This window comes from Lutjanus erythropterus, chromosome 1 (genome assembly GCF_056507025.1).
Source record: "Lutjanus erythropterus isolate fLutEry1 chromosome 1, fLutEry1.hap2, whole genome shotgun sequence".
NCBI classification, from domain to species: Eukaryota; Metazoa; Chordata; class Actinopteri; order Lutjaniformes; family Lutjanidae; genus Lutjanus; species Lutjanus erythropterus.
Genome location: NC_139317.1, coordinates 37,126,448 through 37,150,262, shown reverse-complemented (window position 1 = coordinate 37,150,262; position 23,815 = coordinate 37,126,448). Strand labels below are relative to the sequence as shown.

Genomic DNA, 23,815 nt, shown 5'->3' with positions numbered 1-23,815 from the left:
AAACTGGTTCATTATTGTGCGAGATGCAGAGAAACAGACTGCAGCGTAATCCTTATGGGCAATTACAAACTGTCAAAGTGCTCATTTTGACACCATTGTTGACATTGATGACTGATTATGGAAACAGAGAAATAATAATTTTGTCACTGAAAAACGCACTTCATTCAAATTTGACAGAAACAAAATAAAACTCGCCAAAAGCATCTTCGTTTGTCTTTGCACTGCTCCAACAAATTGCTCTGCTTTGGTTGAAGTAAACTTTAATTGACCACGTTAGATGTGAAAATAATTCGGAGAGGAAAAAGCGGGAGATCCGACATCAGAGAACAAGCGTGGGGGAAATAATGTGTACAACTGGAATATTTCCACAGCTGGTGAATTAAGGGTTTATTTCAATGAAACAACCAGAGTTGGTGACGGCTGGAGCAGCAGAAAGATGAGCCAAGGCGTTTTTGGTGAGTATTATTTTGTTTGAATTTACAATGATAAAATTGCTGTTTCTGTAAATGGAGTCTGGTGGCTTAGGTGAGACAAAGAAACAAATGTTTCTGATTAAACAAACATCTTACTCTTTAAGAAAAAGGTCTACCCCTGTAGTGATCCTTTGCATAATGTTGCCAGACTCTTACAATAACTGTCTGAGCTTATCACTGGCAAAAACAAGTACTGTTAGTGGACGGGTCCATGTTCTCCATTGGTACTGGACCAATTTAAAAAATTAATGTCCCTACTAGTCACTTACACACAAAAATAGATTGGTCCAGGTTGAAAAATCCTGAAGTTACCCTTTAAATGAGTTTTCTGAATACTTCTCCAATAGACTGGTTGATCTGAATTAGAACAGAATATGTAGAATATGTAAACATGCTGCATATGAAGTATGACTCTATATTGTGTTGCTTTTGAGGAGGTCCTGAAGATCTCATACAGACATGAAAAATAAATGCTATGTTTTCTGCTTTGACAAGACACCACTCAGTGCACATGTCTTCTATCAAAAAGCGACAGCGAGTTTCTTTTTGAACAACTCTGATAAACAACATGGCTTTGTGCTGACACATTTATTCATTTTATGGGACTCCGGCTGTCAGTGTCATGACAGAATTCGTGTCCCAAAGGACTGACAGAACTCCACGACCGGTGACAGCATGGAGATGCAGAGACAGACAGCCAGTGTCTCAGAGTTCGAAAGCAGTTTAGAAGTGAAGATAGTGCAGTTATTCTTTAGTCCCACACAGTGCAAAGGGCTCAACACATTAACAAAGTCCATATGTCCATAATTAATCTGTTTATCAAATTAAAAATAGTATTTCTTCTTTACAGAGCCTCATATTGGGATTTGTGTCAAACATATTTTTCCCATTTTTGGCAGAGAGAGACAGCAGTGCTCCAGGTCTTGATGACTGTGAGTGCGTGAGAGCCGCTGTATATTTAGCAAATTTCTGTGCTGCTAGAGTTGGGGCTTAAGGATTATGCTGGTGATGTCAGGTGTCTCCATCCATTAATTCACCCAACATCTTTGTCCAGATATAGAGCTGGGTATTTTAGACCTTCTGTGAGCTTCTCTCTTGTGCTGCCCTCAAGCTAAATGTCTCACCAAAGTCAAATAAGGAGATCACCATTGTGATTTCATGTGCATTCTTCAGGAAAAAATGGATTGCAATGAACATTTCAGTTTGTAGTGGCTAATACAAAGTGATCTAGGCCTCACAGGGGTTCCCAAACCTGCCCATATCACAGCCCCACAAATTGCATTATCTTATCCCTGCGGCCTCCACTTTGCAAGATGTCTTTAAAAACTTCTAACATTTTGGCAGCAGCCCATGGCAGCCCCCACTTACTAATGCTAAAGTGTATACACGTTGTTTGAATGTTGATAGTGCAATCTTTTGGCAGTTAATTTCTACAAAATAATGTACTATTCTATTTATAAAAGGTCTGCACTAACAGATGTCTGCCCCTGTAAACTTTATTTTTGGGGGAAAAAAACCAAAAACAAGCCAGTTTTATTTTTTAGCTATTGCCAGCTCTAAGTAACTCCTCAATTTCAGTTATCTATTCTGTCATCCATCGATACTAGTTTCCAAAATTACCATAAGCCATTTTCATGTGGACAATGGTAAAAAAAAAAGTACTTATATTACGTATTGGTTTTCTTTTTCTAGTTCAAATTTGAGATGTTTTTTGTTCCACACAACTGGAACACAGGAGTCATCTTGTTACATAATATCAACCATTTATAGTACCTGACAGTGAGTGAGGAGGTGGGGATTAGTGTCTGAACTGGCAACCTCTTGGTTATAAGACTCCACTCACCAGACAGAATGATCTATTTAAATGTAGAATTCCTCATGTATTTTGGGGAGAAATGTAGATGTAAATTAGTCAGTATTTGAAATATATACATTTAAAAGGCAATTAGATAAGTAAAAAATTATACAGAAGCTTAACTGGTGAATATATATGTTTTGTGGTTTTTCAAAGCAGGTTTTCAGTTAAAGGTATAATATGTCACTCTTATGCATTAAAATGCCTAAAAATGCTGTGTACTTACATTATCTTAATGTTCAAATGTAGAGAAATATGTAATTTATTTAAAGTTACAGTGTGTTTCCTAGTGGCTGCTAATTACTGTAACTTCCAGGAAAAAACAGGATATGTTGGATACGTCTGAGAGAGAGGAAGGTAGTCGACACGTGTGACAAAATGTAGCGTGATTTAAACTTTAATGTTACTTCGACCATGAACTGCCTGAGTCATATCAAATAGGTTTGAATCTGAGATGGTGGTTGTTATCGACGAAGAGAACCACTCCCATAAACCCATGCTCCTTCACAACTTCATCTAGCTACGTCTTTTGTTATTGTTACACCAGAACTTACATGTTGTGTGTTTAATCTGAATTATCAGTGTCATTAAAATTACTATTTTTTTAAAAAAAGCTAAGTTCTTAGCTAAACTCTTGGGACACAGATGAATGTGACATGTAATAAATCAAAGCAGTGGGTTTTTTTCAGTCACAAAGTGCACAGTGGAGATCGGCCAAGGAATTTAAGGATACATATAATTACACAAATATTCATATCAGTGTACGTGTGTGTTGCACCAACTTTCTCTGTCTGCCTTGTGTACCTCTATTTCAGTTAGTTATTCCCTACAATTCCCAGAATACTTTTTGATAACCCCCAAGGAACATGCATGAACTTGTTTCATCCAGCTGTAAATTTTATAGATGTACCCGTTAAACACAGTAATGTTGTCATGATAATTTTGTTTGCATTGAAGAGGTTAGGGCAGCACAAAGAGTCAGTGAAGCGACAGCAGCATTATTGTGCTAACATTAGCTGAACAAAAGACTGCGATCAGGCAATATTATCTTCACAATTTGTGTTCAGCTGAATGACAAGCAATAAACCTAAGCGCTGGTTACTGGAGGCTGCAGTGTTGATGTGCTCGACCCTCTGATAGACTTTTGTCTAGTCTGGAGACAAGGCTGCCAATTCGTTCCACCTCACAGGACCGACTATTAGATTCTCCTGGAATGAACTGAACGCATTGTTTATTGTTACCCGTGCACTGCAAAAAAATAACCAACTGTCATTTCAAGGTGTTTCAAGTTTTTGCAAATACCAAAGTAATTCTTTACAATATTTTATTCTGTTGAATCGTCAGTGATTTTTTTTTTCTTTTCATATCCAGTGGCAGCTCAATGCATATTTTTGTCCAATGTCAGACGACAGTAGGTCCCCTCTCCAGATCTCGTCTGAGGCCTTCAGTGGGTCATCCGGAACGCTAGTTCATTAACGACGCTTTAATTGGACGCTTGTTTGCCTCTGACGGGTTTGGAAACATTGGGGTTAAAGGCAAATTCCTGAGCAGCATCAGTATCTACGCACCAGTGAGGACGGCCAGTGGGGACAACAATGGGACAGGCTCCCCTGCAGACACATACAGAGATACATATGTACATGGACTTGTTGGCACAGAGTTATATTTGTAGACATATGGACACACTGCTACAGTTCACAGTATTTATAAATGATGTTTGGCTACATAATGAAGCCATTGTCAGTCCACTGTGTTTACAGACAATGGCTGTAATGAACAGCGTGCTGTACGTCACATAGTGTGGTGTAAACCACTGAACCATGCACAGCTCTGTTTTGTCCTGTCAAGTTAAACAAACAGGCCAAAGAGGGCAACAAGCCAAGTCTTTTACGTTTATATTACAAGAAAGTGAATGTCAATGATTTTGCCCTGGAGACAAATTTCACTCCACTCACCAAAACTTTTGGACCACTCTCATAAATTAACAGGCTATGAACCATGTCCCATTTTTCACTTTGCTTAAAAGTCTTTTACTTCTATCCAATTTAGTGTATTTGTTTTGGGGCAATAAGTCACGGCTGAGTGTGGGTGATGTACTTCCTCTTAATGGATTGTGATGGTGCCCTGCTTTTACTAGTTTTTTTTTTTCTTCTTTGAGCTGAATGCAGAGAAAAGGCTTGACATCTGTCCACAAGAATGTTTCAAGTAGGGCTGCAATGAATCATTATTTTCATTATCTATTAATCTGTCAGTTCTGTTCTTGATTGATCGCTTAGTTGGTTGGTCTATAAAATTTTGAAAATAAAATAAAAAATAAATAAATAAATAAATAAAAAAAAAAAAATCAATTGATCAGTGTTTCCGGGAAGCTGGAAGGTGGTGTCCACAAATGTCCTCTTTTATCCACAACCTTTACTATATTCAGTATTCGTAGAAGACTAAAGAAACCAGAAAATATTCATATTTGAGAAGCGGAAAACAGGGAATTTGGACATAAAAAAAAAAAAATCATGACTCAAAATGATTAATCAGGGTTTTGGACCATTGACTAAAGGAGACCTGGGAAAAATACGGCCCGGGGACTGAATCAGGCCCACTGAAATGGAAAGGTTTCACGTCTCATTGTAAGGAAGGTTAAAAAAAAAAAAAAAAAAAAAAAAAAAGTTATTAAATGAGTTATCAAAAGGAGATCACATAGAATAGCCTAAATTTGTTTAATTTGGTTGAAGAGATATTGGGGAATGTTACAGTTTTTCCCACTTTTCTAGAGTCTGAAACTAATAAATGCCTCTGGACAGACCTTCTTTATATATTTGGTGTAGTCTGAAGTTATATAACAGCTCTATTAGGCTACCTTGGCTTAATTGTGAGTGTCTGTGGGCTCAGATAACATATCCCAGAGAAATTGAGCAGAACTAAGCAAGTGAACTAAAGGAGTGGGTGTTTTTTTCCAAGATTTGTCTGAGGGGAGGCCCACAGTCTCAGACTTCCAAAACCACTGATCTAGATAGTTTTTGTGCGAGTTGCCAGGTTTTGTAAATATCAGCAGTAGAGTTGTCTGCCTTCTCTAAAATATTTAATGGAACTGAATCACACTTGGCTTGTGGTGCTCAAACTGCCAAAAAATACACTTGAAAAATTCATTGCAAAACCTGTTTACTCAAGATAAACAACAGATGTTGTGATGAGCAGTTTCATTTAGAAACTATTTTCTAGTCACGAAACTGCTCAGAACAAAGGTCTGTGGTTCTTACTTAGTTTTGCTCAGTTCCTGGATGTCTATGGGATCATGATTATGTTATTTGATCCCACAGACACTCAACAATTGAGCCAAGATATCCTATTATTGCTCTTTGGAGTTCATGCTGAGTGCCATCTAGTTCCATTATAATGGAGAGAGGACAGACTAATCTCTACAGCCAATATGTCCAAAACTCTGCAACTCACACCAAAATGATCTAGATGGATAAAGAGCACTACAAGACAGAAAAAAAGTGTACTTTTGATTTCCAGGTGAACTGACCCTTTAAACAATCACAGAGCAGCCAAATCAGTTAACTGATGTCTCAGGGTTTCTGGATTTTTTAAACCAACAGAGCTGCCAGATGCAGCTTTGAGCTTTGGCCTCACTTCAGCAGGTAAATGAGATCATTTACCTGCCTGTGGCTCCTCTGTGGACACTTGACTGCGAAAGACATGAGAGGCAGAGAGACACAGAGGCTGCAGAGCGTTATGAAAAACTCTGTCTTCCACACACAAACACATCAGAGCGCGCTACTCACGGAGTGGGGGGAAAAAAGGAGACACACACCTACATATTTACACGACACTCTCTCTCTCACACACACACACACACACACACACACACACAGAGAAGATAAAGTGCTTGTTGCGGCAGGGGGCGCAGCAGAGGTTGTTTTCTGTCTGCCCGCCGTATGTGTGTGTGTGTGTGTGTGTGTCGGTTTCCAGCTTTCTGTCATTCTGTGTCTTCGTGCGTAAAAGCAGAACCGCCGGATTCACCATGATGACCGACGTCCGGAGTTTCCACGGCACCAGGATCTGATTCACTACTCGGGTAACGGATCTACTGACTTAAATGGCTCAGGACAAAGTCTCCGGAGGGAAACCCTGCAGCTCCACCTGGATTAATGTTTCCACCATGAGGATACCTGCGCCTGGAAAACTATCTTTGAACGCTGCGGTGTAACATTGGATACACTGCTTAGAAAGTACAGTGAAGTAGCAAATACTTCACCAGCAGTCACATACAGGTACGTAGACATGACATATCGGATGTTATCCTTATGTTTTTAGGTTTGTTTTGCTGTATTGATAATAATGATAATATTATTATTAATGATAATATTAATAATGATGATGATGATGATAATAATAGTAATGTGTGGTCTATGTTTTTCTATAGCGTGCAGGACTTTTTGACCATTCTGTCTACTTCACTGAACTTAATTTAGACAGGTTGCAAAGCAGGGCTGAGTTATAAGGTCTGGGGTGAGGGGTGAAAGTCCTTCCCTAAGTGGCGCACAGACCTGCTGTCTAATCGGGTTGCAGTTTTTCAGCAGGGGGGCTCCCTCATTAGGAGCCAGAGGTCACAGAGGTCAACTCACATGGTCAAGTGGGCAGAAGTCGTTTATTTTTTCCCTGAGTCAGAGTCCCGAGGGGCTGTCAAGCAGAGGGATGTAGTCGCAGGATGTTGACATTGGTGGGATATTTATGGCACACGGGCAGGCACAGATATCAGTAATCAAGTAAGTCATATAATTTACATTTTGATACAAGTAGCTGTTTGTTCTTTTTTGGAGTTTGTCTAGACAGGTGAGTGGGCTCTATTCTGTAGGTTGATGGTGATTAGATAAAACAGAGTTGGGTTTTGACACTGCAGTGCCTCTGCACTGCAGCCACACACAGGCAGCGTTTGTGTTGAAAATGTCACCACTCAGGTTTATGCTAATGTAAACTTCTCTGTTTTCACTTAAGTGTCCAACTTTAAGAGTCCAGCAGCTATGCAGGGAGCCTCTGTCTGGATTGTCAGGTAATGTCAGTGATTGTTTAAATTATGGATTACACATTCATTTAAATATGTCTGTATTCATTTGTATTTGATTGCAGATGAATATTTTGATGTAAATGTCTCATTCTCTGATTATACACCAATCTCTATTTTATTAGCATCAACAGTGCTAAGTATATCCTTGTTTGTAATACCACTTAAAGGGACAGTTCACCGCAAAATCAAAATTTCCCTCTTACCTATAGTGCTGTCTATCCGTCTAGGTCATCAAACTCAAGCACCTCATTGTATATGGCCTGTGAGAACTTGTAAAAAATATCATCTGCGCAATATAATTTCATGGAAGTATAGTGTCCATAAACTACATATCCCAGAATGCATCCCAGATGGCAGTATATATGGATACAGTCTCAATATCATATAGCTATTTCCAGCAGTGGCACTCTAGCCGAGTGTTTGTAGCTAGTAGCATTAATTGTAGCCACCTAGCAAAATGCTATTTTCTTTTTTCTGACATGTACCCCTTCAGAACCAAAAAGTTCCCACCAACCCACTTCACAATTATTATCAATCATAAAAATAATTGGGCAACTGATAAAAGATGATTCAAGTTGAATTTTAGTGAAATAAAGCTGAACTTTGTTTCACTCTATATTTCTCCCCTGGTCATCCACACCTGCAGTGGCTCTAGGCCCCACAGGGGGGCCTGCTCCCCAGTTTGAGCTAAATAAACTGAAAAAAGCCTTAGTGTTATGTTGACTTTATTAGTAATACTACTTTGTATATTTCATAGTAGGCTTACTACTTGAATATCTGTGTGCCATAATTTTTCCCAGACTTTTGCAATCAGCTAGTTATTAATCATTAATTTATTACTAAATGTAATAATAATCAAATACAGAGACAGTTATGTAATATGATAACAAGTAGATACATTTATACAGTCTCACATTTACAGCTTGAGGCAACCATAACACTGATGTGGCCTGGAATGAAACTAAGTTTGATACCCCTGATTATTTTGGTTTGAGTTGCCAAAATTTTCCCTCTAATAAAATGGGACTAGGTGGCACTTGGCTCGTGGTGCTCAAAGTGCCAAAAAATGCATTTGAACAACCCAACAGTTCATGTTCCGCTTAATCAAAATAATCCACAGACGACATGAGTGGTTTCATGTAGGAATCATGTTGTGATTTCTGGAAAGAGATGTTGCTATTGAGTTTTTCGAATGTGTTTGTTTTTGGTGTTTTCAACCACAAGTTAAGTGAGAACTCTGCAACTCACATCAAAACTAGATGGATAAATCTAGAAATAGAGCTACATGTACAGGGGGAAAATATGTTTTTGATTTTGTGCACTGTCCCTTTATGTAAAACTACCAGTATCACCAGTAATCACTTCTATCTTCTCTAGAATTTCCGTCCTCCTGCTGTTACTTTGGTCAGACCCCCTGGACTGCCAGCACACCACAGACCACAGGAAGGTGAGCAGCAGTTGTGTAGCAGGTGGTGCTGAGTTCTAACATGTGCGATCTGTTTGACACCCTCATGCTACAATGGTGGACCTCCCTCAGATATTTCCAGGAACATTTCTGTGTGTTGTTTTATCTTTTAGTTTGATCGCATGGTTGGCAACAGGCTGGTGGAACGCTTGAAGATGGCATGCATGATTTTGTCTTGTTAGCAGAGCAAAATGCCATAAACTTTCACTCTTGCTTCCTCTGTCCCAGCATGTGTAAACAGTAAGTCTTCCCAGGGGAAACCTGACCGGGGTGCTAATCTGTTAACTTGTAATGAAAGCATGAGTGAAAAGTTCTGTTGATTGCAGTGAAACAGAGAGAGGGCTCATGTCAGTTGTCAGCAAACCACCTCCTGACCTGTGGAGCCACAGGAACCACATGGAGGAAAGTAGTGATTTCACCTCGTGTTGGGTGAAGATGACTGACATATCGAGTGTCCAGTCAGGTTCGAGGGGGTCTAGCCTAGTGCGAGCCGGCTCCATGGTTGTCGAGCTGCGTGTGACCTACAGCTGACCCGAGAGATGACAGTGGCGTTGAGTTACAAAGGCTGAAGCAGGGTAGAAGAGGTGGGGCTGGGGGTTCTGAGGTCTCTCTGAATAGCTGCCCAGGCTGATTGACAGCAGTAGAACTTCCTGCCAACTCTCCCCACTGCTTCTGTATTCTCTTTCCATTCGCTAGAAGTCAAAGACAGCTGAGCTTTTACTACGGCCATGTGTTTGCCCAGAGAGGTTGCTGTGAATGGAGACAAAGTGCTGCTTAAAGAGCTGGATTTCCACGCGGCTCCACGGATAAAGCCAGCTTGGCACAGGGCTCCTCCTGGCAGGTTCCTCAAACAGAGAGTGCACTGATCACTGCTAATACGTCCCTGGCAAAGTTGTACAGAGGGATAGAGTCAACAGTGAGAAAAGCAGGTAGCCAATAGGGGATAGGCCCCTCACAGACACCCACTAATCGGCCAAATCAGGGCTTTATGACCATGAACAGAGGTCTGTTTCATGCACAGTGTTGGGAGGCAGAGGGGCAGGATAGTCATGTTGATGAGATGAGGTCATTGACTTGAGCCTTTCTACAAGGTCGTGATCTAGGGGGATTAAAGTCTCGATGGAGGCTTCCATCAGTCCTTGGCATTAACTGTCTGTGGCACTATCCGCCTCTCTGCACTCTGTGGTGTTGCTAATTGTGGTTATTTCATCTCCACACAGGTTACCCAGAGGGTAGAGCCCCAGCAGGAGTTCAGGGCTGAGCATGGAGAAATTCAGGGGTCCTGGGGCGCCTGGGGTTCCTGGTCGACCTGCTCTCGGACCTGTGGAACAGGGGTACAAGAGCAGAGCAGGCCCTGCCTGCCTGTTTACATTCAATCCCAACACCCTTCCAGAAGAGCTGGTGCTCACCCCCAGCAGTCAGGCCATGTCATTTCAGCCTTGCGGCCCACAGTTCCCCTGCATCGTGATGCAGGCAGGTCCTCCAACAGCAGCGGCCGTGGAGAGCTGAAGGAGGAGAAGCAGACCCGGCCTGGTGTACGCAGGTATTGGATCATCTAGCAAAGGGTGATGGAATTAGTATTGAACAATAGGAATAATAGGAATAGGAATGCTGTGCTTTATGTTATTAATTTAAACAAAGTATTTAACTATAGATGGGGAAAGGATACACACAACTAAATGAATGAAGAAACATAATAAAAGCAGATGCATCCATACAGGCCATGAGATGTCAATCCATGGTGGTTTAATGAGTATATTATTATGTTAATGATGTTCTATGACCTGAATGATCACTGGCTCTAGATACAGACTTTGGCGTTTTGTGCAAGATTTGTGGCCACTGTAGGTTCTCCTGCATGATTGGAAGGGGAGAGTGAGACAACATGTTTGCAGTCTGCAAGCTCACCACTAGATGCCAGTAAATCCTACACACAGGTCCTTTAAATGAGGGAAAAACTGTTGGAAGAATGGTGTCCATCCTTCCAACTAAGTTTCAGAAATGGGGACACTATTTTGGTCCTTCCTTTAATTTGTCACCCATTTGTAGCTCTGGAATTAAGCACAAAAGAGTTTGTTTCTTTTTCAAAGGAGTTATTATTATCTATTACATTTTATTATAATCCATATTTATATGGTCTGAGTTTTACATTTTATGCACTAAAAAGTACTGTGAAAAAACTGTCATCTGTTGGAAGTAATTTGAGTATCATCATGGTCAATGAAGAACTTTTTTCATTATTTGCAGCTCTTGTCTTTGTTGGGATTTGCAGGTCCTTAAAGAGTCTGTATGGCTGTACTGCATGCTGAGCAGCCTGGTCTAAAAGTGACTCTGTGGAGCCATCACTGTGGGCCATCTGACTGCCCTTCAGGGGAAAGCTCGTCTTTTATGGATGGAGTCAAAGGCTCGGCTTGTGCTTGGCAGCTCTGTGACCTCCTTCCTGTTGTGCTTGCCTTTAAACAAATAGCACTGACAGCTTAGTAATGGGGGGCTGTTTGAGTTGGAATCTAAGGAGCCAAATAATGACAAAAGCTCCCAGATTTCTGCTACTGGGATCTGGACGCTTGTCAAAAGTCATAATATGGATGAAAGGCCATGATAGCTTCTACAATAAAAAGAAGAAATTAGCTAAAACATTCTTAATTTAAGAAGATATTGATCCAAATGTACTGGATAGCCTCTGTTGTAAAATGTCTGGTTGGTTTTAGGAAAGTAATCAGATAATTTTATACAGTTAGATGGACCAAAGGTAGCTGTTAACTAGATTCAGTCCACCGTCCACCTGTCCTAAGCCCTGCCCATTTTTGCTGTGTGCTCCAGTAACAGTAACTAGGTAGCTAATCCACATCAGTGATTAGCTAGATAGTTAACTAGCGTTACCAAGATACTAGCTAGCTAGTTAGGTAATCTGCGTCAATAGGAAAGGGTCTTTCTTTGTCCCCTCAGCATACAAGACATGCCCACATTATTACTTGATTGCATGATTACATCATGAGATAACTTTGAGCCTTAACAAACATATTTAAACCCAAACCGTGATCTTCTCCTAAACCTAAGTATTTTTGTCCCTGAGTATTTTTTGTGCCTAGATCTACCCATGTGGTTTTTGCTGGTTAAACCTGCAACTGTTTTGGGGTGGTTGTCCTGTAGTCGTGTCCACAGTTAGGTCTACCTGGGTCAGTCATTAACTAGTTACATCTGATAGTTAATGTTAGCAAAACAATAGCTAACTAGCCACTTAATTTGCATCAATTGTTAGCTAGCTAGGTAGCTAGCGTTTTGCCAATTTTAGTCAGCATTAACTTCAGATATGACTATATGTTGCTTTTATAGGTCCCCCAGCAACTTAGGAACAGTTTTATGCTAGTTAGCAGGGACATGTCTAGGTCTAGAGATGGAGGTGACAACTACAACACAGTTTTGATTTTTTGTTCTGCAGGAGGGTCACTCACATCATCCCGGGGAGGTATGGCTATGGGAGAGCTCCTTATGTCGCTCCTCTGCAGACAGACACAGGCCAGGGATCTGGGACAGTTCGCCCACACAGGCAGAGACGCTCTGCCGTTGCTGATGCCCACCACCACACCGCTAGAGGCCAAGGTGGCTACAGGTCAAACAATCTTGACCCCTCCAACAACCTCCAGCGCTACAGCAGACCCTATGTGCAGCCCAGGGCCCAGCAGCCCCAAAATAACCAAGTCTGGGCCCCCCTCTACCAGCCTGGTTCGCCCAACCAGGCCCAGGTCCAGCAGGAAGTACAACCAGGCAGCCAGACATATGGACCCCAGCAGCATCAAGAGAGACCCTATAACCCCCTGCCTATGTCCTTCTGCACAGGGGAGCATGCCCACTACAGAATCTGCAACAGTAATGTACGCAAATCTGTACCTTCTTATGTTATTCATGTGGTTGAATAATGTTTCTGATTTTGTTTATTGTTCTGATTTGTTATTGATTCTTTTTGTTGATAAATCAGCAGGTGCAAAGAAGGATATATATAACCTTTGTAGTAATTAGTTTTATTCTATAAAACGAAATGTTAGAGCCACAGATCAAAACATAATACCCTTCTGGGTAATACTTTATGTGAAGTGGTGTGCATAACACTGTCAAGACTGTGAATGTGTCTTAGTGAATGATTGGGGATGAGTCAGCTGCAGCTGCATGGCTAACTACGCTAACCAGCTAATACCAGCTACAGTGAACAACTAATAGTGGTTTGCCTAAGTTAGCAACAAGCAAATTAGATAACAAATATTTGTCCATCAGGTATCTTAAATCTGTAAATCACCTTGGCACTGTACCCTGTCATCAAACAAGCCTCATGACATTTAATGACACCTTAATGACAAGTCTAAATTAACCACTTTACTTGAGGTCAAGAAAAATATTCATGACACACTTATAATCAAAACCAACCACACATAACAGACTACATCTCACAAGCTACGATTTTGCCACGAGATTTTTGTATATTCAGACTAGTATATCCACATAATAATGTGACCAGTGCTCACCCCTTCAAGCTAGATTGAGTATTTATTAACAAATATTATTCAGGAGTGGCAGGTCTGTGGAGGAGAGGATCATTATTGTATTTTCTGGGATCCCTCTATTCTCTGCCACTGCCCTCCAGGATTACAGATACAAAACAATCTATGAAGTGCTGCTTGACACAGCTTCATGCAGCACTAACACAATCACTGACTGAGAAGTGGCGGAAATTGTTTGTTTGCTTCCGCTGTTCCTCTTTTGCATAGAGTTTATTGTTGTCCAGAAACTATACAAAACTCATTAATGATCCATACCATTGCACAAGGTGACATGTCTCTTTATTATAAAACTCATCTGGTGCTGGTAAATAGCATTTTTACATTAGTTTGTAGTGAAACATTTGTCAGATTTTAAAATTATTTAGGCCTAATACTTAAACTAAATATTTTCCATTGGTAACTCTTGTAGAAAAATACTGGCAGAGCTTTTAGATCAGGAAGGCTTACTAGTTAAACCCCAGCTGTGATACACAAGTGTGTGGATGGGCTTTGCTTATCTGATCTGGGGTTATGGAATCCATCCTGTGCATTAAAATAAATTCAAACAGTGTCTGGTTCTGTATATTGTCTCTGGTGTGCGATGACACTGATATTTAAGCAAAGTAAAGCAGACCGGGGCCTTGTTTAGACAAAGGAGATATGGAGAGATGTCAGGTTGAGGTTGAGTTTCACTGCTGAGCCTTCAGAAATACTGAACTTTTGGCAAGAAATCTTGAGCTACAAGTGCAGGGTTAAAACAGTTGAAACAGAAGAGGTCAACTGTAGCAGTCAATCACTGGCTACAGAGCGTGACAGTGAGAAATATGAGCTGCTGTAGTCACGAAAGGATTTACCTGTTGGACTCGGCATATATGGAAAATAAATGTATGTGTGTGTATGTTTATGTGTGTGTGTCTGGTCCATTCTCAGGCCTGTCCTCTATCCAGCAAACACATCAGGGCCGTTCAGTGTTCTTCATACAACAACCAGCCTTTCATGGGCAGACTGTACGAGTGGGAACCTTTCAATGAAGGTAGGTTGTATCTATGTATTTATGTATGTACAGGATGTGTACATGTATGGCTTTATATGTATATGTATGTAATGCTTTGCTGATATTTGGTTGTAAACTTAAGCACTGGATAAATTGATATGTTCACCTGATGATGTTTATAGTCACCAACGTGGTTACAATCCATCCTGAGGTGTGTATACCAGTTTTCACAGTAATCCAGTGCACTCTTAGAAAGGGTTCCAAAATGGTTCTTCCCGAAGGGCTGAGGTTCTGCCCAGAACCATTTACTTCTAAAGAACCCTTTTTGAAGTAGGATTCATCAAGAGGTCTTTGAAAGACCCAAGGGTTCCATTTCAGATGAAGCCACCTAAACTTTTCTGTTCCTCCCTGGTAGAGCACTGGCTGATCTGTGGTGGGTTTTTGCTGTGACCTGGCAGAGCTCGTGGCTGTAATGAGATCCCCTGTGATGACGCAGAGAACACAGGGCCAGTTCGTAACACCCATAAGTTCAGTTTGTAGAAACCAGTTGCAATGGTCTGTTTATCCACCAGCAGGACCAGTGATTCTGGGAGCTGAAGCGACTTACTATACCTGAATTCAACTGTTATTAGTGTACTATATCATAGACATTTTTGATGAGGGAGTGTGCTTCTCACACAGAGCACATTTAATGATCATCAGGCTGTAAGAACATCCTTATCAAGGGTTCTTTGTAGAGCCCCCTGGGCAGGTTCTAGATAAGACCCTAGGAATATAAAAGGTTTTTTATAATATTGCCTGGTCCAGGTTCTAGATAAAACCCTTGGGATACAAAAGAGTTCTCGGTAGAACCCCCTGGGCAGGTTCTAGGTAAAATCCTTATAACCCTTTATAGAGTATAAGAAGTTCTCAGTTGAACTCCCATTTGGTGGTCTGAAGTTATGCCAGACAGCAATATTAGTCTATCTTGGCTCAATTGTTGAGTGTCTGTGATGAAATTGATTAAACTAAGTGGGGAGAGGGGGCACCTTTTTCCAAGCTTTGTCTGAGTGGTGGCCCACTGACTCACTTTGTAAACCTCTGCCTTAGTAGCAGCACCCAATTTTATTCTGTGGCACCAGAATAAAAGTCTGGGGGTTTGGGGACCAGGGACTCGTGTTGGGCTGACCAACCAACAGAACAATATCGCCATCCACAGCCACATCACTATCAAAGCTAATAAAAAACTGATGGAACAAACAAGCGAAACCTTGCAGTCTGTCTATAAAAATGTCTGTAAGACGGGAAAGAAAATGTGTAAACAAATGTATGAGACCTAAAAAGTCTTAACAGCAAAACACACACATTTCACAATTAATCACATTTCCTCTGTCAGTTACATCTTCAGCTTCCTGACCTTTGACCTATATGAACTGAGGTGTGTTGTGATGTAAGAGCTGCAGTATGTCACCTACCTGTACGCTCTCTGATAAATGTTCATTCATACAAACTCTCTGACCTAATGCACCTGAAGTATCCAGGCAACAGTCAAAACACCTTCTGACATGTCATTTCTCTGACAACACTAATGGAAATAACAGTCTCCAAATTAATATCCTGTCAGACAGATGTGTATTTTGAGATCTTGTCTTTGTGCCGCAGCCCTGACTGAAGGGTAACGCAGATGTAAAGATTAAATATCCTCAGGTAAATGTATGAGTTTGAGTCTGGATGATTTGACACCCATCTTGAACAATGCTTAAACATGCTCCTGTACATCTGTTTAAGGAATACCTTGCTACTGGGCTTACTGTATATCTAATTGATAAAACACCTGAGCAGAATGTAAAGAACAGGAGTCAGGATCCTTTGTGGTCACTCACTGCTGTTCTTGTGTCATCAAATAAAACAGGGAATCTTTTGTTGAAATCAAAGAGATGATGTCAAACAAAGCTGAACATTTTGAGGACACATTTTTATTTTATTGTACTGTCTATTTTAATTTCAACATGAATTTATACTTTTAAGTAACTGATAACTTATCAAACAAGTTCTAAATTATTCTAAATTTGTCAGCAACTTTAGAGGACTTAAAGTCATAATATGAAATATTTTCTTCAGAAAAACAGCGTTGATTCACATAAACAAAATCCCTCTAAATCATCACTTATGACCCACTAGAAGTGTTTCGTGGTGTCTATATCTGCAGAGACCCTGACCTCTGCCTCTATTTTCTGTTTTCTCATATTTTGCTATACTCAGGACTAGAGCTGAGAAATTAATTTAAATTTTTTATCAAAAGCACAACATGGCCTATGGCAATTTTCAAAGTGCATGAGGTGCAATGCAACATGTGTGTCAAATTACCATTTTTAATTAAATACTGTACTGCAGACTTAGGAAAACATCTTTGTTTGGTACAGATCCTTGCAAACATCACACCGTAATGATATGTTTTAAATGAAAATGAGCTCTAAAAAAACATGGCAACTAACAGTTGTATCATATTCTCTATCTCTTTCCTCTGCTCTCTATGTGTGAGAGCTGTGAAGAGAGTTTTACACACAGACACACACAGGCAGAGCAGACTGAGAATTTCTTCAGCTGTATTCACACAAAACCATCGTACGAAGGTGTGAGCTTGTTTAGTTGTTTTAGAACGTAAAACAATCAGCAAATAATGTGTTGTTACTTGGATTCACTGCTTTGTTTGCACTACTGTCACTCACTCTCCTAATTTACAGTCTCTTCTCTCCTTCTCTCCTAAATTTTGTTTCAGTTCCCGGGGATCAGCATTGTGAGCTCAACTGCCGGGCCATAGGGTTCAGGTTCTATGTACGACAAGCAGACAAGGTGATCGATGGGACTCCATGTGGGGTGAATGACACCTCTATCTGTGTGGCAGGAAAGTGCGCGGTAGGCCATTGTTTTTATTTCAAAAGGAAAATGATACAGGAGAAAGTTTTGTTCATGTAATTTTACAGTGAGAGTTTCTTCTGCTCAGTAATACTTTTTTAATCTTGGCCAATACGCAGCTTCATTGAGGCTGTTAGCTGCAGAAACATTATGAATCTACAAGTTGGATTAATTTGTGGATTTGACTCAATGAACTTTTACTGACAAGTCAGCTTTTTTGCTTTATCTTATGACTTCACCTTATTTCTACCAGATCCATGGTGTTTGTGAATATATATGCTGGAAAATAATACATTTGATCACTTTATTCACATTATATTAATACTCAGGTATACAGCAATACATACAATACCATACCAAACAATAACAAATGTGTTGTTTCCCCTCAATCTATTTCCTACAGTTACATATTGCAAATTCTGACTGCATTACTCTCTGATCTAATCTTCTAATCTCTGTTATCTTTATTTGATAGTAGATTTACTTGATTGATCAAACTCTCGATTAATCGGTCACTGATCCACTGTCATCATCCCTAGTATTGACCTTGCTATTTCCTAAAATGCTTGTATTAGTATCAGCGAGTACACCTGCCTATGCACTGATCCAATACCACGATTAACCCCAAAACCCCAAAATGGAACACTGCTGCATGCTGTACACCATGTTTTTGCCTATAGTTTTTCATGTTTTACAAAGGGTTTAACCTAATAACCTAATTGGTGCTCGGTATTTGTCATTACGCAAAGTTCAGGTATCGGAATCAGTATAAGGAAGGAAAAAATGGTATCGGAGCATCTCTACAAACAGTAGTGCAAAGGATATTGAGGTAGTATTGTATTATGTAGCTGTATGTGGATGAGGTAGCTTTAAGTATACCATATGGAAGTAGGTGCAGTAAACCCAAAGTAACAGAGTGCAGTGCAGGAGTAATGGGTGTACTAATCAGTTAAGTATTGCAATAGATAAATAAATACTGTAATAATGTAATAATATAATCATGTAATACATCAAAAACGTCAACCACTCTTAAAACATGAATGAGCAGGTGGTACAGATATTTTGGTCAACACTTTATTAGGATGTCCCATGCTGCAATCTTGGAATATGGTTGACAAAAAAGTAATATTTCTATTTTTAAATGAATTACTTTTGATTACTTTGATTTTTTTTCTTTGAGTTTTTAGCTCTAGACAAAACATCCTGACCATAAACACAACAAATCACTAAACAATAAGACACTGAAAAAAGGGAGAGGAAGAGGGCAGTAAAGACACATATACATTATCATTCTCAGTTATTCCATAATTTAACAGTTCAGTTACAGACAATCTCAAACCTTTTCTCTCCCTAGAGGCTCACCTTTGTAACAGTTCTTTGTTATAGCTTTGTTGCTGATTGTAAGCAGAATTGTTGCCAGATATGTTTCTTTCCTTTGTACAACATCCTCATTGATCCCTAGGTACATCATAGCACAGTTGTTTGGAACAGCTTATCCCATAATATCTTTTAAATTTACATTTGGATTTTTCTAGTAAGGCTTTCAAGGTGTAATTTAACCCAACATTGTGATGATCAATGTAAATTTAGGCTTTTAGCAATAAGGTGTTTAAGACCTGGAGTGATTGCAGTAATGTAGTGACATCTGTGACCAGCAGAGGGCAGCACAGCACCAGACTGAGAGCTTTTCGTGTACAGCACGATGTGGAGGAGTGAAGCGGAGGTCAGAAGGAAGTTTTTACCCCTGTGGGCCAAAGCAGGAGATCTGGGATCTCGATGTAGGACATATTTGTACTTCTGACCCTGTATTTAATAACACACCATGAAAACACACCTGTGAGCTCAGAGCTGGGCAGACAGAAGTCGTTGTGTGGGCCTGCTTATGGCTGGCTGTGTATTCAGTGTGCTGGATTCACTTTAACATTCTTTTGATCAGGGTTTAACTCAAAGAAATATGTTGGAGACGGAGCTCATTTACTGACCTCGCTCTGTTTCTCATGCGCTGTAATCCAGCGACAATCTTTGCAACATTAAGATTTAATCAAGATAGAAAGCCCTCTGATCTCTCATTTTGCCCTTGATCACATTTCCACCGTTAACACACACGACATGGCGAGCCCTCACATGGGTAGGGTTGAATTATTATTAATAATGGAAACTAAATTGTGATATATTAGTTTAAATCAGGCAATTCCACAGAAAGTATTGATCTGCAGGTGTTACTCATTTATTTTCCCGTATTCCCGTATACTGGCTGAGCATTTGACGATTCAAACTCATCAGCAGTTTTTCAGAGAGGAAAGATTTTTTCTCATCGCTCACTCCCCTGAGATTTTCTCAGCTGGTCCAGCCATTTGAACAGGAGATCCCCCTCAGCTTCAAGCCAAGAGATAATGTAAAAACATCTGGATAATTGAATTTAAATCAGAACCGCTCTCATCATTAAAGTCAAACATTATTGTGGGAATTGATAACCTTTTGAAGTTCTGCTCTCCCCCCCAGGCGTAAGAGCTCCCAGCAGATATACAACATATGGAAAATACTCTGTAAATAATACTCAAAGCGAGAGACGTCATTGCGAGCATATTGATAAAAAAGACCACAACAGGGGGAAGTTGACCTGGTGGAGGGAGTAAGCAGCGCAGCTATTCATCAGCAGCAGCATGGAGCAGGAAGGAACCACAGGGAAGAACGAGGAGTTGGCAGCTCCAACAGATTGTTTGAAGTGTCAGTCATCATTGGTGCCTGTTTGGATCAGCTGACGGTCAGCTGGTTTGGTGCACTCTGCTTGACCTAACATGATACCTCAGAACGTGTCAAAATACTATAGTAAGTAATGGATCAAAATTGAACTACAGTATAGATTACAGGCTATACTACAGGCTTGTTAAAGGACCATTGTGTAGGATTTTAGTGGTCTGTTGGTGAAGTTGTAGACCGCAACCAACTGAATACTACAAAAAAACATTAAAGACCATATCTAGAGCCAGTGCCTGTTTGGCCATTCTTGGCTACTGTAGAAACATGGCAGTGCACCATGATCAGCCTCTATGGAAGAGGACTGTTGTCCTTTACCTACAAAGGGCTCCTTCTAAGGAAATGAAAACTCAAAGATTCTTATTTTCAGGTGGTTATATACTAATGAAAAGATATTAATTATACATATTTCATACCATCTCTGCCATATTCTGCTAATAGATTCCCCTAAATCTTACACACCTTTAAATGATGACATAGTAGTGACATAATTGTGATGACTGCTGTAATAATATTTAATAACTCATAATAATATTAAAAAACCAGTTACTTACACCCTCAAACATACACCTGCCTGTCAGGCAAATGCAAATTGTCCAGGAATGTTTCATATAAACAAGTTTGGTCTAAAGTATGACCCATTTTGAGAGACATTGTGTAACACTTAGATGGTATTGCATCGTTCACCTGTTAGCAGAAGTTAGCTTGTCACTGGCTAAGGATGTAGTTTCTAAGGTCTTTGTGGATAGTAAGGTGTCACTTGTGAAGGGGTCATCTCCATGAGCCAGCTCCTTTAAGTCGAAAACAGGAGCCAGTCTTTTTTTTGTAAATGAATACAAGACAGTAAAATACTATATTTTTTTTGCCACACTGCTTGTTGGCAAAGTGAGCAGTGTGGTGGAGGAGGAGGCTGAAAGTTAGAAGTTGGCTGTACTGTGAGTCCTTCCACAAAGTAATAATATTTTACAAGTTGTTTTACTGTTTATTCTTAAAAATGTTTTTGCGTGAAATACCTTTCAGATAATTTTTTGTCCTAGTGATTATTTTGCAGATAAACCTAATCCCAACAAAACAAAACCAATGAGCCGTTCTTTGAACAGCTCTTGAAAGGCATTAGATCCAGCTCCCTTCAAAGAGCCGTAATTCCCATCACTGCAGACTAGAATGAGTGCAGTGTTTTGATGTGGCCCCGGTGGCTTTCAGCTTTGCCCCAGTCCACTATACTGTATGTGTTAAAGTGTTTGATGGTCTCTGGTACTGGAATAACAGGGATATCATGTCATCGGTATTTTGAAATGTGTGTTCAATGCATAGTGAGTGAGCACGTTTGCTCCCTGGGAGAGTCAGACCGTACGAGCGAATTTTACAAGTCGGTCACTTTACGAGGATATACCGGATTGTATTTTACAACATGTTTCACACATTCATGACATATGACTGCGGTTTTCAGTTGCTTCTCTACTGTAGTGAAAACCAGACTGTTTAATCATTTTCTGACATGATGAACGAACAACAATGACAGACCGAGATGGATATTACATTTTGCTTCCTATGGGAAAGTTGTCACATAAAAATCATGAAGTTTGATCCGTGTTTGTGTAGTTGTTATAGCAATACCCTCCTGAGCATCTCTGCTATTTAAAAGTCAAATTTTCACTGCTCTCTTTGTCATTTGATCTGTATTCGGTCTTTTGCCTCAAACTATTTTTGTTGGCTGTTTCAAAGTCAGGTTAAAACTGAAGTAATGCAAAACTAAAACTCAATAAAGTAAAAACTTGTCTATTAAAGTCCTGACTAAAGCACCACTACACTATAAAGATCAGTCTGTATATCGAAAACAGCTACTGTACGAACTGGCACGCTGTCCTCAAGACAGTGAGAAGTTTTATACTCTGACTGACCTACTGTACCAGGCGCTGCCTCAGGTAATGCCTCTGTTTCACATCCGCGCCAAACCATACAACCATTTCTTTGTAATTATTCAAACGGAGGGGATCCAGCAGGTCAGAGCCTGTCCTGGCATAGCACAGAGATACTGGAGGAGATTTTTCTGGAAACTCAAAACACATTGATGTGGTTGTCAAGAGACAGCCAGTTATCCAAAAGTGTACCTATTTTTCTGGTTCATCATATTGAAAGTTTGCTGTTTGTACAATTAGGTAGGAAACTTCTCCCATAGAAAAAAAAATCAGTTTCCCATTGCCTCCAATAATAAATGTGTCATAAGACTTATATGTCTCATACTATGATTTACTCACTGAAGTGGTCACTTTCAGAAAGAACAGTTATGAACATACATGTTTATTGATATAAATATATATTATTACACTATATATATATATATATATATATATATATATATAGTTGTTTAGGTTTATCTTTTTCTTAAATTGTCTGAACTCTTGTATCTGGTTTGGCTGTCATATATATTATATGGAGTATATGAAATTCAAATTAATTAATTATTCAAATAAAACCTTCATCTGTAACACTTTATATGAAGGTGCTTGTTATAAATGTTAATTAATAGGTAATAAGGCCCATATAAGATGCTTATTAAATGTATGTAAATATGTGATAGTAGGACAACGTAAGTGTTAATAATAGCATAATAAACATGTTTATTGTAAGATTATAAGACATTTATAAGCATTTATAGAGATATTTGCTTGTTTATTTGTAAAGTGACATCCACTCATCATTTAAAAACCTAATTGAAACCTGATTGAAAACACGGGTACAGAAATTATTATAACATTTTGCAGAGGGTAGTTATTAACATATGTACTTGGTTGGACAAAGTTATTACCCTTATAGGCAGAATCAGTTTTTATTTTTATGGTTTCTACTTTCCTAGTAACTTTTGGAAAATAACAGATGAATTAATGAGAAGAAGAAGAAGAGGAACAGTGTCAAGAGCTGAGGTTAAACCTACATTAAACTCACACAACATAACCGCTCACACTGTCCTTTGATAGTCATTGTACTTTGCAGTAGTGTCTGGAGGTAATTTTAGTGTTGGCTTTCATATCGGTCCCAATGTTCTCTACTGCAGGTTGTGGCAGTGAACCGATTTTTAGATACTTAATCATGATAATGAAAAATTAATTCAAAACATTTGGACTGTGCTTTCATTTTAGAGGGAGCTGTGGCTCATGCTTGTGCTTAAACCAGAGAGGTTTTGTGCTTGTTGCAGTGATGCACTGCTGCTGAAACAGTGTCTCCTACCACACAGCCCACAGTTTGTGTGGTCCCTGATACTTCTCCCTGACACCTTTCATGCTGCATGAATAACAACCCAGCTCTGTCCATTTGACCTTTGGCCCCTGCCACAGGTCTCCATCTCATATTTCTGAATGTGACGCTCTCAAATTGGCCTGTTACAGAAGCATGTCTATCAGGTTTTACAACCAAAACTAATGAGGCAAATCGAGGTCTTTTATGGTTTGTACGGAATAGCTTTGAACGAACAAGAGCTCTGAAACCAACAAAACAAAATCTGAAGCACTGCCGGTATAAGTATAATAAAAGCTCATGGCAGATTTCAGCATAACTCTGTTGTTTTTTCCATGCTGGTGAACATTGAGCCCACACAGATTTAAATGACCTGTCATTGTTTTTCATTGCATTTTAGTGCCTGTGCTTACTCACAGACAGTCTACATCCTGAGTGTAAACAAGTGCTGGAAAGCCAAACAGTTGCTCACTGTTCAGGACACTCGGCTCTCTTTGTGTGTGTGTGTGTGTGTGTGTGTGTGTGTGTGTGTGTGTGTGTGTGTG

General features: G+C 39.8%; 1 protein-coding gene across 1 annotated transcript in view; it reads left to right on the top strand.

Annotated features, from left to right (window-relative positions):
* Positions 1-6,328: 6,328 nt before the first annotated feature.
* Positions 6,329-23,815, top strand: part of thsd4 (thrombospondin type 1 domain containing 4) — a 60,268-nt gene continuing 42,781 nt past the window's right edge. Inside the window, exons 1-7 of the mRNA XM_084721110.1 lie at positions 6,329-6,599; positions 7,324-7,378; positions 8,771-8,840; positions 10,079-10,401; positions 12,298-12,730; positions 14,321-14,423; positions 17,143-17,279. Of these exons, the coding sequence (XP_084577236.1) occupies positions 7,350-7,378; positions 8,771-8,840; positions 10,079-10,401; positions 12,298-12,730; positions 14,321-14,423; positions 17,143-17,279 (1,095 nt within the window). The 5' untranslated portion in view covers positions 6,329-6,599; positions 7,324-7,349. The remainder of the gene's footprint in view (positions 6,600-7,323; positions 7,379-8,770; positions 8,841-10,078; positions 10,402-12,297; positions 12,731-14,320; positions 14,424-17,142; positions 17,280-23,815) is intronic.